Source organism: Corapipo altera, unplaced genomic scaffold, assembly GCF_003945725.1.
Source record: "Corapipo altera isolate COAL_440 unplaced genomic scaffold, ASM394572v1 68, whole genome shotgun sequence".
Taxonomy (NCBI): Eukaryota; Metazoa; Chordata; class Aves; order Passeriformes; family Pipridae; genus Corapipo; species Corapipo altera.
The window spans coordinates 180,286-196,410 of NW_020884919.1; the positions used below are offsets into that span (position 1 = coordinate 180,286).

The window sequence follows — 16,125 nt, forward strand, 5'->3', positions numbered from 1 at the left end:
AGCACAGGTGCTGCAGGAGCACAGCACATACCTCTGTTTTGACCCTGTTGTCCCCGAAGCACAGGTGCTGCAGGTAGGCAGCCGCGTTGGCCTGCACCGACGGGAACTGGTGCTGCAGCATGTGGATCACCTCGGGCAGCTCCGGGTCCCGCCACGCAAACTCCCTGCATGGAGAGCACAGTGCAGAGAAGGCATTACCCCCAAACACAGCGTGTTTACTAAGTGCAAGAACATCTTGTCAACAATTCCAGTTTTGTTCTGGAGAACCAGGGCAAGGAGGAAAACCAGGCACATTGGGATAACGAGTCACCTTTTAGCCACTTGCTGTGATAACATCACCTTTTAGTCTTCTAACTGGACAAGGACACTATATCCATGGAGCTTCCCTTGGCTTGTGGACCACACAAATACAAATATAACTAAAGTTACACCAACTCAAATGCTTCAACCTACATAAATATCCCAAAAATTAATTATATAATGCAACTGATACCCCCTCAACAGTGCTGCTCAGGGCCATCTCTTCCACAACATTTTTCTGTTGGTGCTCAGTGTTCTTCCTAAGCTGAAGCCAATTAAAACCTGCACACCCTGAAGTGTCATCGGCAGGATCAGGTGCAAGAAGTTTGTTTGATCTGAGTTATTCAGGGACTGTAAATTTAAAATTATTAAAATAAAATACCCTTCCTCAAACCACCATAATTTTGTGCAGACCAATCCTAGAAAAGTCATGAAACACACCCATGTCCAATTCACAAATATAGAAATATAGTCATTAATAGTTGCTGGGCAATCTGCCTTCTGTAAAGGAGGACTGGGGGGGGATGAAGTAGTATCTCAAGTTTTCCCATGCTCAAAAATCCAAGTAAATTAAAAAAAAAAAGAGCCAAATATGTTCCAAGAACAGTACCTGGGGAGTTGTTCCAAGGCTAATGTTGGCCTGGCCAGTGAAGTCTTCCCAGGACTCACCCAAAGAGGAAGCTCAGTTCTGTGCCCACTTTGAACTGCTCAACAACTCCAAGGTTTATTTCTCCATACTAATGATAGGAAAATCTTAGGGAAAACTGCCTTTCTAGTAAAACTAGTAGCTTTCCCTCTCATTCCAGAGTGGTGCTTCCCAACAGCCCACTCTGGGGCTGTGTAACCCGCTCCTCTGGCCCCTGGCACAGCACCATGTGCACATAGGAAACTGGAACAGATTAAGTGGAAGCTATTCCACTGGGAGATTACAAGCTAAGAAGGTGTATTAGCAGTGACAACTGAGTCAGAATTTCTTTAAAGTTCCTTGCTATGAATGTGAAGCACCCTGTTATAAGTAACTCTTCCTGCCATGTGCCAGAGCAGTCAGCCAGCAAGTTTTTACTTAGAGCTAGGATTATCTTATTAACATCATTTGGATGAATGTACCACTCAGTTGAATGAAATTAATCCAGTCTCTCAATATCTATTAAAATAATTAAATATATGAATTTCCACCAATAAATAGAATAACAAAATCCATTAAAGCAGTGCTTTTATTGTCAAGATGGCAGGACAGGCCTGGGCTGGAGGAAGTGCCCAGTGCTACAACACGCTGTAGGCAGGACCAGGGATTCAGTGTGAGGCTCCCTCTCACCATCTCTGCTCCAGGTTTCCCTGGTGCCCAGCATGCCCCTAGGACAGCCCCCAAGGCATAGCTGAGCCCAGCTCCTGCAGGAGCAGCTGCCCTACTTCCTGCTCCCTCTGAGCCAGCAGGATGTGCAATGTGCTTCCACAGCCAAGGATTGCCTGGAAGCTGCCTCAGTGACCAGCAATCTGAGGAGGGACCAGAATTCCTACCAATCCCAAACCCACGGTGAACATACACAGTGCCATAAATCCCTCCAAGCTGTGCATGGCCTGGGCTTTGACACCCCCAGGTTCAAATGCAAGGTTTCAGTGCACAGTGTCTATAGTAAATGGCAATGACAACATTACCCTTGTCAGTGGCCCACACTGTGCACAGACATTTCCAACAGCAAAGCAGTAATCATTTAAAAAATACATGTGTTCACTTTCAAAATGCCACATTTATAAATGATTTCTAAACTTACTTTGTTTTGAAATTTAAGCAGGTTGCTCATGAAAAATTCATTCAAATACATTAGGTCTGTACTTTTGAATTTTCAGGCCCCAATTCTCACTCATACAATGAGAAAGCTCACCACAGTATTACAGGTTACTCTGTAGACTTACTAAAAAATATGTGGAATAATCCAGTCAAATACCATTAAAGTTGTTACTGTTTCCTGTAATAACTTCTCCATGAAAATAAGCATGGAAGAAAAATGTAATAACAAAATGCGTAACAGCTGCTCTTTCTGACTGCCAGGGGCAGCCCGTGTTTGTTATTTTGGCTATAAAGGCACAGATGTGAGTCGCTAATGAGTCGTGATGGACTAAGCCATGGAAAACTGCAGCCAGGGGTGCCACGGGTGCGGCGAGACTTGCCTGGGGTCCTTGTGGATGCTGTCGATGGAGGGGGAGCGCGTGGTGCCGCCGTCGGGCGCGGGCAGGGCGCGGCCGTAGCCGGGCTCGGGCAGCCGGAACGGCACCGCCCGCAGCGGCTCCGCGAACGCCGCGGGCAGCCCGTAGTTGTTTCTTTGGTATGTGAGGGTGCTACGCTGGCTGGAGGAGCGCTGCAGGTTGCCCACGCCTAGGACAGAACAGTGTCAAAACCAACCAGGTAACAAAGCTCTGCTGAACAGAAGGGGCCACACCTAGTTACCAGTGCAAGCAATACAACATCGGCCTTGAAAACGTGCACAGTTCCACATGGGAAGCTGCCGTCAGATTTCAGGGAGCAATTCCTCAGCGTCCCAGGGAAGGTGGAGAGGTTAGTTACAGAATGAGAAGTTTGGTGGGATCAGGCTTGCGCCTCAGCTTGCCTCAACAAGTATTTAAAGTGCCAACAAGCAGAAATCAGGGTGAAAAGCGTTTTCAAAGTTTATAACATCAATTCACCAACTACACCAAAAAGGAAAAGTAAGTAAACAAAAATTTACATTGTTTATTGTTTATACTATATAATAGTATAATAAATACTTTGCTTTTCCCAACTACACAAACATTTTCCCTAACAAAAGGTAACAAGAGGATGAAGACAAGGCCGGGCAGTTCAGGAACAGGAACATGTATCTCCCTGACTGAACAGAGCTGTTGTTGTGGCTTTTGTTCTTCCAAGGTAAGTGGTATTAAGTAGACAAGGAAAAACAGAATTCCAATTTCTAATTATATTTCCTCATTGGCACATTCTGACAAACTCCATTTACTGTAGGTTGTAGAAAGCAGAAGAACTGCAAAAACTGGTGCCTCATTCAGCACTTCATTCTCTTGGTATTAGCAAGCATTAAAAAGCCATTTTCAAGTGTGTGAAAACATGACATGAATTGGCCAGTTCTCTATAATTTTTTCTGGAGTTACTTAACTAGCTCACTCTAATATTTTGAGAGTTTTTTGAAATCACTATACAAATTATTAATCAACCTTAAAGAACAAACTGCACTGCAACATACATTAGATTTCTCCCTGCAGAAAATAAATCCTAGTACTAATCTAATGCCTGTGCTCTTCAAAATACATGAGTAGCAATTCTGTGAGGTACTAGAGGAATATCTCAGCTTCCACAGACAATCCTCAGCTGCAGCATTTACCATTACCCTTTGCTGAGAAGTTGGGTAGAAAGGTATTTTTACTGTGAAAGATGCGGGAGGTAATTTTAGTGGCAAGCTCTCGTTTCACTGTATTGATGAATAAAAAACCGATGCACCAACTCAATTCATAAGAGAGCGATGCACAGGGAATGCAAGAGGAAGCAATAAATCCTGTGTGTCATGAAATATGCTTATCTCAGATGTACCTGAGCGTGCGATATCAAACAGAACACACTCTGACCCCGGGCTGGCACTGACAGATCGCCCCAGGCATTCCCCGCAAACATCGCCAAAGCCTTTTAATTCCCGCTGGTTATTTTAAGTCCTTCAAACCTGGCTTTATCTCCATTAATTGATCCCCTCTAGTTCTTCCTTTGCACTGGCATTACCTATCTGAGCCCTGCTCTCCTCTATCCCCGTGTGAGCCCGTGGCCGTCACCCACCGGAGCCGGTGCGGAACAGGGCGGCCTGGGAGCCGTGGTGCAGCTCGACGGTGCCGTGGTTGGGGCTGCGGAACACGGGGCTGTAGAACGTCCTGCCCTCGTAGATGGGGGTGATGTGCATGTCCGGGGACACCGCCGGGCGCAGCTCCTGCCCCAGCTGGCTGTGCTGGCTCGCGTACGAGCTCCTCAGGCCTGCAACCAAGCACAGGGAAACGTCGGCATGGCCCCTCTCCAACACAAAAGAATCCGGCTGGCAGGACTGAATCTTTCTTCCTTCACCAAGAAAAGGTGTTGGTTATATCTACAGTCACAAAGATTTATTCATTACTTTTTTTGCCATTATTAAATGACCCATACTGAAAGACTCACTGACAAAGCAGCATTTCTTTGACAAAAAGACACTGACAACTTGAAGTTTTCCAACTCATTTTTTTTGGTAGCATTTACAGTTGAAAGTCTAAACCATTTTACATGATTTGGAATAAAAGCTGAGCCAGCACGTGCAGTGTGCAGGTTCGGCAATGCCAGGGTAAGTGTGGACCTGACAGAAATCCCATTGTGACAGAGGGCACAGGGCACAGCCTCGAGGGGGTTGTAATCCTGAAACTGAAACAGTCCACAGCAGTAAGAGCAAACATCTGCTCAGTAGTGGCAGCAGAGATGTAAGCACATGGAGAAGAGTCTTTATAAAGGTTTAAATAGCCTGTGATGTGAGTATATACACATAGCTATGCTGCAGCTGGGTTAGATCTTTGTTTTCACCTTGCTATATATTAGTATTTCATGCAATGTATACATATAAACGCATACAGCTTTGTCCATGTTGGCATTACCCCTGCAGGCACTAAAGCTCTGGCAGCTATCAAAGTAACAGAACATGCAAAGTGAACTTTGCAAGGGTGACAAAATGACGGAGATTACAGAACAACTTCAAAAGTACAATGGAGCAGTGATGGACAACCAAATGTATCCTGCATCTGAGTATTTCCCCCTCAAATCACACACCTGCTCTGCCACAGTGTCTGCAAGGGAGCCTTTGGGCCATCACTAAGAAAACACATCTACAGGTGATGAGAACAGGCAAAGGGGACAGCTGGGCCCACAGCTCCAGGTGACAGTGCCATCTCCTGGGAAGACACTCACCTCTAACCATTCTCCCAGAACATGCACCCCATGGAAATGGAGACTGCAAGCACAGAAGGAAGAGAGGAGCTGATCACATATCCATCCTCTCCTCCTGCTTACACAGCAGGGAAGAGCTCTGGGTTATACTGAAGGCTGCCACAGCACTAACCTTTCCCACTTCCAAACTTCCTCTCAGAAAACTGATCATCTACAAATCTGAGTTTCAGATTTTGGGTGTTATATTGAACTGCTCCCTCTAAAGGAACATAAAAACTAATTTATACTAGACAATGTAGGAGTTTTTTAATAATACTAAGGGATTCTTACTCAGTTTGTAACACAAAGCACAGGGAAGTTAGGGTATTTCAAGTTTTCTGCAAAGATTACAGTTCAGATGGCTATAAAAGGTGCTTTCTCAGCTTGATTACCATGTTGCTAATTACTTCATTCTGAAAACATCACATTTAAAGTGTCTGTTTCTGAATTACTGATTCATTATCCCAATAACTATTTTTCTAAAGATCTATCAGTTCACCTGTTTAGACAAGGTGATATTCCCAAGCAGTGGTATTTGTAAAGTACCTTGTTAATATTTTGAAAGTGCAAGATTGCTGTTACACCAGAAATGATGCAGTCCTAGCCTGCACACATTTACACCACTGAACAGCCTTTCCCATCAAACTCATTCCCACCCTCTTATCAAACTGGCAGCTTATTATGCCTTGCAAACAGAGGTGAGGGACAAGATACACCTTTTGCTGAGGAATGAGAGCATTTTGGAGTTTCCTGCAGTGTGACAGTTTAAAAGAAAAAACAGACATTGCCATTTGTTCAAAAGGGCACGTGATTGGAAAATCACCTTGTCTGTGCTCATTCAGATGAGGGTCAGAACCAAACCAGTATCACACACACACATTAAAATGTAGAGTAATTGCATCTTTATAAGAATTGCCTCTCAGATTAATAGATTCTACCTTTTAGGGCTTTATTTTAAGCTAGTATTAAAATGGTTACCCTATATTTAACTTGAAGTATGAGATAGTCAAGAAATATCAGTGGAAAATAAGACTAATATTCAGCAGTACTAAGTTACATATTTTAAGAAAGAACTAGACAGGCTAGTATCTCTTACTTTATGTACAGCCTGCACACACATTTAAATGTGCTTTATCTTTGAAAATGCTGACATGCCTCTGGAAGACTGACAATTTCACTCAGCAACTTAAATAATTGGATTTAATTCAATGCCTGGCCAGCAATTAGTAATCACAGAGAAAGCCAGTATTCAGGGGGAACTTGTGATTGATCCAGTGTTTGAGAGCAGTATTTACAACTGGTTTGACACATCCACCGCAGTTATGTCCCAGTGCTACAACGTTTCACCCACGACACCCGGGTTTGTACCGCTGTGATTTGTGCTGAGTTTCACCTGTTACTCACCTGTGAGGCTGTCGGGCCGCGGGGGGACCATCCTCTCATAGATTTCATACTGCTGTCCGTACTGCTCAACGTCATGGATTGTCCTCTGCAGCGTCGTTCCCAAGTGCTGCGGAACCGCCGTCATGCCGGAGCGCTTCGGGGAGGAGGATCCCAGCTGAGTTTGGGACGGAGAACCCACTCTGGTTTGCACGTCGGCGAGGGCCAGAGGAGAGCCCACTCTGCCCACGGTCTGGTACTGGGAGGCGCCGCCGTTGGGGTTTGCCTGGCGGGCCGTGAGCGAGCCGACGCGCCGCACGGCCGAGGGGGACGCGGGCCTGTGCGCGGAGTACGGGGACGCCGCCCGCTGCACGGGCAGGGTGGTGGAGGAGTACCCGTGGGAAGCCAGGGATCTCTGCTCGGCCACGCCGGGAGAACCGTACCCGCTCCCCAGGGACGTCCGCAGCGACCCCCGCGACGGGGACACGCCGGTGCTGACCACGTAGGAGGGAGACTGTGCCCTGGATGGGACCGAGCTGACCCGCCTCATGACTCGGTTGGGAGCAGTATTTACTGAAGGCTGTTTGAAAACAAGAACATTTATGAGTTTCATAAAATCCCATCGTGTTCTCCTGTAAAACAGACAAGTCAGCAAGAAATGCACACAATTTAGTGGTATATACAGACAGTGGGAGAGTAGCTTAACCTTAAACAACATCCCTTCAAGGTTTCCTCTAACTTTTTTTCTAACCGGTGTTTCACAGTATATAAAATGGCAATTTAACATTGAAAACCTATCTGTTCTTCATTCTCATTTGGCTTCTTATGTTACTGTGCACCTACGCTTTCCTTCCTCGCAACTCGACCACTTTGGAAATCCATGAGCAGTAATGTGGAGTTCTGATATAAGCTCATGAAGTTCTGACAAATAGTCTTACTATCATTCCGTTTACTGAAAAAGGAGGGAAAAAGCCAGAAACATCAGAAGGTACAGGAACGCAAACACCACCTTCCTTTAAGGACTAAGTGTACGTACAGATAAATTCCAGGAGGTTTTCCTCACTCTCACAATGAATTCTGGGTGACTGGTACCTTCCTGATACCCTGTCAGCAGTGTACTCTGCAGTCAGGAGTCCTCATTTCAGCTCCCGTGAATGACCCAAACCACACGTGTGCTGATCCCAGCAAACAAGCCTGTCTGCCACAAGCCATTTTGGCTTTTTAACCCGTGAAAGCGTTAAACAAAACTGTCATTTCACATCATTAACTCCAGCCCACACGAAAGGAGGCCCAGCTGTGAGCTGCTGTCTCTGAACCCCACTGGAGCCCGTGCACAGCCAGAGGAGCAGTGACTGGTCAGGGTACCTGGACTGACGTCTGCCCTTCAGCGCGGGAGCTCCTCACCACATGGTTGTTGGTGGGTCCAACGAGGGAATGCTGCTGTCTGAGCTCTGACTTGCTCAAGTTTTGGCTGTTATGGAAACTGCTTATTTCCTGGTAACCACTGTCAGAATAAGAATTCATTTGTGTTGAACTCCTTGAGTTACCTACAGACCCTGTAGATATGAAGCCAGCATAAGAATAAAAGCATCGATAACTTCACAAAGTCCTACATAAATTCGTTATTTGTTGCATTCATAACTATTACATTTTTATACCATCACTACAGAAATGTATTCCAATATTTAAAATGCACACAACAGACCCTCACTTTCATGGAGAGATGTCTGCTCTGGTGAGTAGAGGGTGCCTTGCTCTGCTTCTGTTCTAATGTCATAAGCATTGGTGTGGACACCCTCTGACACCTGGGGTTTGCTTACACCGGTGGGTGGAGGATCTGAAAGAACAAATTAATTAGATAAATCCAGCGTTTCATATGCAAGTTTCCTGCAAACTCAATCACCATAATTTTCTCACAGATACTAACAAAGGACTTACTCCCAACAGAAACAGTTTACTGGCAGACAGGTGTCATCTCCCAGACTCAATAAAAAGAATGTTAATATGAATATCTGAGAATTTGGTTTCCTTGAAGTTTTGATGTAGTTCTAGAGTTCTAATTTTTCAAATGTATTTTCCAACCTATTTTAATGATAAATGAATTGATTACCTAGTATGTCTACTCTGTTGAGTAGAAACACTGTGCTGCAGTGCCCAGAGGACAGCTACCCTTGTCTTAAGGGCCTGTAATCAACACCTCCAGGTGCAAAAGGCTGAGTTCAATTTTTATCCCTGTTTGTGTACTATCAACAGCAGTTGTTGCTAATTTTGTATACTTTTTACTTCATATACTACTATCTAAATATTTGCTTCTCAGCAAGTTGAGCTAACTTCAGTTCTAAGAATGTCAGCTGAACTGTACAAAGGACAGTGCCATAAGGAAAAACAAAGGAGACACAGCAATGCTCTTACGAAGAAAGGAAGAAGTTAAACAGAGTCTAGGGAAAAAAAGGGACAAAGATGGTGACACTGAATCACCATTATTTTGACAGAAATATTAAGCATTCAATTGCCATCGTGTTACACAGGCAGCAGAATCACAGAATCATTGGAGCTGGAAAAGCCCTCTGAGCCCATCGAGTCCAACCCCTGCCCAGCACTGCCAAGGCCACCCCTAACCCATGTCCCCAGGGTCTGCATCCACACAGGTTAAATCCCTCCAGGGACGGGGACTCCAGCACTGCCCTGGGCAGCTGTGCCAGGGCTGGACAGCCCTTTCCAGGAGGGAATTTTCCCAATATCCCATCTGAACCTCCCTGAGGAAGCGGAATAGGCAATGGAGATTATGTTTAAAGGTAACACCAGAAATGTAAAATTCTTGCTGCAGAAACTCCTGAACGAGCCCAGAGTGAACCCAAAGGAAACACGCTGAGGAGCACCAGCCCAGTGCCAAGGGCTGCTCGGTGCCAGGAGCTGTGGGCTCTGGGCAGCAATTCCTGCTGCACAGAAATCCTCTGAGTTTTACCAGTACCTGGACACAAAGTGCTGGTGTCTCACTATCTGCACAATGAGCTATAACGTACCATTCATTCTAAAAAGTTATTCAGTAATTGCTACTATGAGGAAGGTTTGAACACTATTTGAATTTAAAAAATATATTTAAAAAAATAATCAACCTTAGAAATTCTAGGCAGTCAGCACAGTTATTTATCAGTAGTATCATTCTTAGGTCAAAACCAGCTTATAAATTACTCGTACTACAATAACAGTATTATGACCAAATTTAATTAAGATTTAATAAGATGTGTTACTACACTCCCCTTAGTTCACTCATCAGTATGCCTAGAAACAATCCAGAGAACCAACTCTACAGAACTCTCTTCACAGCCTGTTACACCAGCTCAACACCAGAGGGTAACAGCCACCAGTGGGTATTTCGTGTTCTTCGGAACGAAACACTTGGGGGACTCAGACATTTACATTAGAATTACATCCAACTTCAATACTTTAATCTTCAATCTTTTTTGTTTCACTAATACAAGGCTCTGTTATTTCAGTTCCTGGATATCATATGATACTAAATCAATGTCAGACTGACAAATAATCAGTTTGGGGAGAGATATCCAGGAAGAATAAGGTCCAATTGTGCCACGCAGTGCAGATGTTCCTCAGACAGAGCTCTGAGCCCAACTCTGCTTCCATCACACATTGGCCACCAGGCAAATGCTTTCACAGGGCTAAAAAATAAAGATTGTTTAGACTGTCTAACAAAGCCAGAATGCACAATAAAATAAATTGTTGTCTTTCTATTTCTCTCCACTACCAGAAATCATGAGGAGTGCCCTGAATAAAATAATAGCCTTTTTATAAATGGCTGCTGATCTAATATTCTATTTATAAGCATCTGCAAAACAACATCATTTTACATTTCTGTGAAAATTCTGTATAATTTTACTGATGCAGAAAGCAATCACAGCTACAGTCACATCTTATCATCTGCTGATGCTTTTGACATAAACCACTATCTACAGTCAGAAAAAAGGTGACTTAAGGCAGTGTTTTCATCCATCTTTAACTCCAGTATTTTCAGATTGCAGTTGGTAAGGTAGCATCTAACAACACTTCTACAGAACAAAGCTCCACAGTGAATTGGGGAATAAAACCTACCATCATGCCAGAATCACAACATAAATGTTAACAGGAAATGAAATGTGGAGCAAGAAATTCTAAGCAAGAAATTGGGTTTTTTCCAACATGCAATTACTGCAGAGAAGGCTACTTTGGGTACAGAGATGTGAGAAATACACATCTAGGTTTGCATTAACACATACAGCATTGAAATAGAAATAGGATGTTTTGCCATATGTCAAGTGACTGCTTAGCAGGGATGTGCAGAGGAGATTTCTAAAGAAAAGACACACACAAATGCGAGGGGAGAATTAAAGGGTAAAATAAAACCATGAGCAGAAAGAAAGAAAGAAAGAAAGAAAGAATGAAACTAATAGAAAGTCAAGGAGAAAAACAACAGACAAAGAATAAGTTACAGGAAAATCAGAGGAGGAAACAAAGCAATGGAATGCAATTGGCTGAGATAAATCAGTAGAGCAACGCCAGAGAGCTGTCAGAAGGAATCTGTACCAGTTGTGAACTGTCACTGGGACACTGCAGAACCAGAGGAAACAACCTAATTAAAAAAACCCCAAAAAATAGAATCCACAAAAACAATGTTCACATTGAAAGAATAAGTAAAACCAATTTCTCAATTATTAGACAAAACAAATTTGACTTCTGTTTAAAGCCACTGTTGAAAGAATACCTGAAAATCACCACCAGGATTAGCAAGAGTTAAATGCCAGGACAAATAGGCTGTTGAAAATATTAGCTTTAAAGGAAAGGAAAAAAGCTAATGTGTGCCTCTCCTCAGCTGGGGCAACAGAAACCATGGAAATACAACTATGCAGAAGTTTAAAGCTTAGTTTCTAAATAAAACCAAACCCAGGAAGGGGATATTTATCTAAATTACCCCAATGATGGTGATTATGAACGTGCCAGGCTGAACAAGCACTGGCAGGCAGTGGCCCCGTGCAGCAGCTCCGAGCATGGACAGCACCCTGTGCAGAGGGACAAATGCTCTGCAGGGGTTGGCAGGGTTGGTGCAGCTCTCAGCAGGCTCCCTGCAGTGCCAGCTGGATTGCATGGGGCCACTTTGGGGAAGCATGACAAGAGGACACGGTCCAGTTGGAGGGACACCATCCGAGTGTGTCCCACAGGGCTCCTGCACCTGCCCCCGTCACTGCAGAGCCCATGTGCTCCCAGAGTGACTCTGCAAGGTCCCATGTCATCACTGTGGCACACAGCCTGACCAGAACCATGCTCTGATCTGCCAGGGGCAGCAGGGATTACTCCAACAGACACGAGAATGGCATTTTGAAGATACAGTCCTACCCACTCTCCCAATATACTCAGGAGCAGATGTAGCAGTACCACAAGAAAAGTGCTTCTTTTGGAAAGAAAGTTCATGCTATCCTGAGATACAAAAACAGAAAAAGCACTCCCAGAAAAACCTTCACTTATTAGAGACTTTCTCAGTTAAGTAAAAACACCTGTTTTCAAGCTTAAAACATGTAGTATTTTTTCACAATCCTTACCTGGAGGGAGAAAACTCACAAGTAATTTTTAGTTCATTGCAAAGGAGACCCAGTACACGACAAGCCTTGTGTTACAGGCAGAGCTCACACAGAAACACAAGGGCACAAAAAGCTGCAATAAAAGTACCTGCAACTATCTCTAAGCTCAAGCACCTTCTAAGGCAACAGAGGAACACACAAGTGTCTCACGTGTGACAAAGAACATGTTAATGTCACACTTTAGAAAAGATACGTGGAAAAGACATGTAGCACTGTGGCTAAACATTCAGTTCATGTCAAAATGAATGCCAAGCAATGAATGCCAAGAAAATAAAGCTTTTTGGGCTTAAGGCTTAAAGCAAATTGTACACATAAAGATAATACCTGAGGATCTCCAAGGAAATGACTTCTCAGTAGAGCTGCAGAAAGAAAAAAAATTATCACAAAAATGAACCATGTGGCTAGTTTGGATTTCATTTTTATTTTATTTTGTTTTTAACCAAAGCATAGGAAACTGCACAAAGAACCCCAGCAGATAAAGTTTCAATAGCCCAGGTAAATAACATTCTGCAGTGCTTTACACCTGACAACTGAAGCACCGGTTATTGTGTTTAATTTTGTGTTAGGCAGTGGGAATTATTCACCGTAACTTACTGGATATCACAGCACCAAGCAGCATGACCTGTGTGCCCCAGGACAGGTGAGAGTATGATTTATGACACTCAGTTCCTGTCCCAGGCTCCATCAGAACACAGCCCAGCCAGCGTGTGCCATCAGCCCCCAGCCCCGGGCACAGCCAGGGTGTGCTGCCAGCACGGAGCACACCCTCGGACAGGAGCACTCCCTGCCCAGGGCAGGGCCAGCCAAGGAAGGAGCTTTGGGAATCACCACTCCACGGCATTTGGCTGCTACATGGAAAGCAGCTTAAGAATTGGGGGTCTGTTTCTGTTCATTATTTTCACTGTTATTTCAGTTTCCAATTTTCCAGAGAATTCTGATCCTTCGTATGGGACAAGGCAAAGCACCTGACTCACAGCTACACCTCTGAGAGCGAGGAGGTGACAGACCTCACACTGTCCAGGTTAACACCTTCAGAAACAACTATTGCACAGACCAAGCAAGTTTGATATCAGCATAAACCTCAACTTCTCCTGCATTTTTCCAATAAGGATTTTATATCAAATGATCTTCCCCATTTTGTCCTTCCACCCAGCCATGTGCTTTCCTGTGCCCACAGTAGTACTGCTGCATAACCACCTTTGCAGACAAATGCAGAATTCATCCATGTGTTATTGGCATTAGATACTCTACATATTTTTATGGGAAAATGTATTTCCTCACTCTAATATAAACTACCAAACTTTGACTATTACATCATTTTTGCAATGATTTTAAGTTGCTATTTTCCAAAGTAAAGCTATTTAAAGGAAAAACAGGCAAGTCCATCAGATTATATTATGTCTAAATATCAGCATGAGACTGCAATTTTGGGTAAGACTATATCTTTCTAGATGATTTTTATTTCACTTCTTTCTACCATAGCCATCAATTACAAAAAACTTCAGCACAGCAGCACGAACAGCTGTTCATCCTTATTCTCTAAAATGAAACCAATCATTTAGGAGCCTTAGTCCCCGATGTGATCCCTTTGTGGCACTGGGACACGCCCTGATGCCAGAGCACCAAGTGGGAACGTGGACCCAGCTACATCCCAGATCAGGAGGAGCAAAAAGTGCAACTGCACATCATCCTGGGGGATTGACCAGCTCACCCTCACCACCAGCAGCTACCTTCCCCCAAACTCACCTGCTGTGCCCAAGGGAGCTCTGCCACTGCACTCGAGAGCACAGGCACGTGGATTAGTTTAAACTACCTTTAGTGGTACAGTTTAAATTGGGATTTAAACAAGCCCAGATTTTGCATGACCGAGCCTGCTAAGGCGTTTCAGGAAGAAGGTCACAGCCTCGAGCTAACAGGAGGGAATAAACGGAGCACATGGAGCTTTCTGAAGCTATTACAACTGTCCCTGCAGGAGATCAGGCTGAGTGAGCGTGGCACACAAGGCAGATGGCTCTGAGAAAGGCAGGAGCACCCACGGACACCTGAACTCTGCAGCAGAGGAGCTGTGCTACCATCACCTGGCTGCTCCACCGGTTCCAAGGCCACCAAACCTCAATTTCTGCACAGCCTTGGCCTAAAGTTCATCCAGTTTAAATAAAAAGCTAAAACTACTTCTCGTTTCTAGTACACTGCTATTGAATCTAACCAGTGCAGTAACTTGAGAATATTTCTCTAGTGTAATCTGGGGACTGTAGCTACACACTAATGGAAATTCTGTGCAACTTTACTGGCTTTTTTGCTTGCAAACTGAACATTGTGACTGCTTTAATGAAATCTTTACAAATATTTCTACGGTTACAAAATCATAAGGAAATTTGTACCCAAATTGGTATTAGATTAAAAAGAATTTGTATAAAATGAAATTAATTTTTGTTATTGAAAGCTGAGTTCTGAATGCCAGTTAATCTACACAAATTCATTACATTACAGTATATTCCTTACTCCTCACTGAGCAGACTTGCATACAACTGGTCATTAATCAGTTACTGTTGTCTTACTCATTGATACGCTGGATTGAAGAAACACAAAGCCCATTTGACAGTCTGTGACCCCTGGCCCTAGAATTTTCATGCTACCTGAACACAGAGTTTTACACTCTTTCACTTTTGCTCTGTTCCTCAGGCTTTCTGGAAACTCAGTTCCTTGCCCTGAGCCCCCATGGCTCCGTGGTGCTGTGAAGGGAACACTGGCTGAGCACACCCAAGGACTTCACTGTCACACACAGGACTGTAACCCCTGAGCTCAGCCCTGCCCAGCACACCTGGCTACTGGCACTTCCTTCACAGGTACAGGAGGCAGGAATGATAAAGGCTGCTCTGACCACAGGTCACATGCAGAAAGCTGCTTCATCAACACTTCAATTAGTTCAACATTTAACTTGGCTCTTAATAAAGGATTCTGAAACAAGTCCAGCATACATCACCTACTGACATCATCACCTGCTTTTGTCACCTTGCAGGTGAAATGTTTTGAAGTTACCAAGTCCTCCAGCTTTGAGCAGTAAGTCCAGTGCACTTCATTCCACTAAAAGCCAGCGTGGTCACACACTGCACTCCCCATGCTGAGCTGCTGTGCCCTCCCTTCCTGACAATAACATGTGAGATATCCACAGAGAGGCCACTTGTGTGGGGGACTGCACTTCGGAAAATGCTTAATTTTAGTCCACTATTATCCTTGAAAAAGAATTAGGTTAGTAGAGCAGACATGCAGAAATTATATTTTCTTTTCAGAACAGTTTGGTGCTATACAGTTTTCAGTTAGAGAAGACAGATAAATATTATGACAGAAACATGAATATTTGGTAACTGGAGATGGAGCATGCATATAAACTCTGCTGAAATCAATCTATGCCTTTTTTTTGACCCCTTACATTTTTTTCCTCATTCATATTTCCCAAATATCTGGATTGTTTTCTGCTTGTTTGTTTTGAGGTTTTGTTTTACTTGTGCTTTTGTAATTTGGTTGTTTTTTGGTGGTTTTGTCCCATTCTTAATTTCACACCTTTTCTTTGCCATATCACAGGTTTAGTACAAAGCTGTTTTAGACACAGAATTGAACCAGCTGCCAAGGCGGAACAAATAATAATCTGATAAATGGAAAAGGTTTTGTAGGAAGTAATTTATGGACAAAACCCACTAAGGAGATCTCCAGCACTATTTTACATTTTCACATGGCAGCTCTCAAACAAACTCTTTCCAGCTTTGGATTTCCAGGTTGGAGCAGGGGCCTCCATCCCTCTCAGTGGCATGGCTGTGCCACCCTGCAAAGGCAGAAGTGGTTGGT

General features: G+C 43.9%; 1 protein-coding gene across 7 annotated transcripts in view; it reads right to left on the reverse strand.

The window, feature by feature from the left end:
- PKP4 (plakophilin 4) overlaps positions 1-16,125 on the reverse strand; it is a 57,026-nt gene that overhangs the window by 25,205 nt on the left and 15,696 nt on the right. For 6 of the 7 annotated variants that reach the window (XM_027656217.1, XM_027656220.1, XM_027656218.1 and 3 more), the window contains exons 3-9: positions 12,607-12,641; positions 8,361-8,492; positions 8,021-8,211; positions 6,680-7,235; positions 4,115-4,306; positions 2,470-2,674; positions 32-164 (exon numbers count right to left, since the gene is read on the reverse strand). In XM_027656217.1, coding sequence (XP_027512018.1) covers positions 32-164; positions 2,470-2,674; positions 4,115-4,306; positions 6,680-7,235; positions 8,021-8,211; positions 8,361-8,492; positions 12,607-12,641 — 1,444 coding nt within the window. The remainder of the gene's footprint in view (positions 1-31; positions 165-2,469; positions 2,675-4,114; positions 4,307-6,679; positions 7,236-8,020; positions 8,212-8,360; positions 8,493-12,606; positions 12,642-16,125) is intronic. The other variant, XM_027656223.1, reaches the window with a different exon arrangement.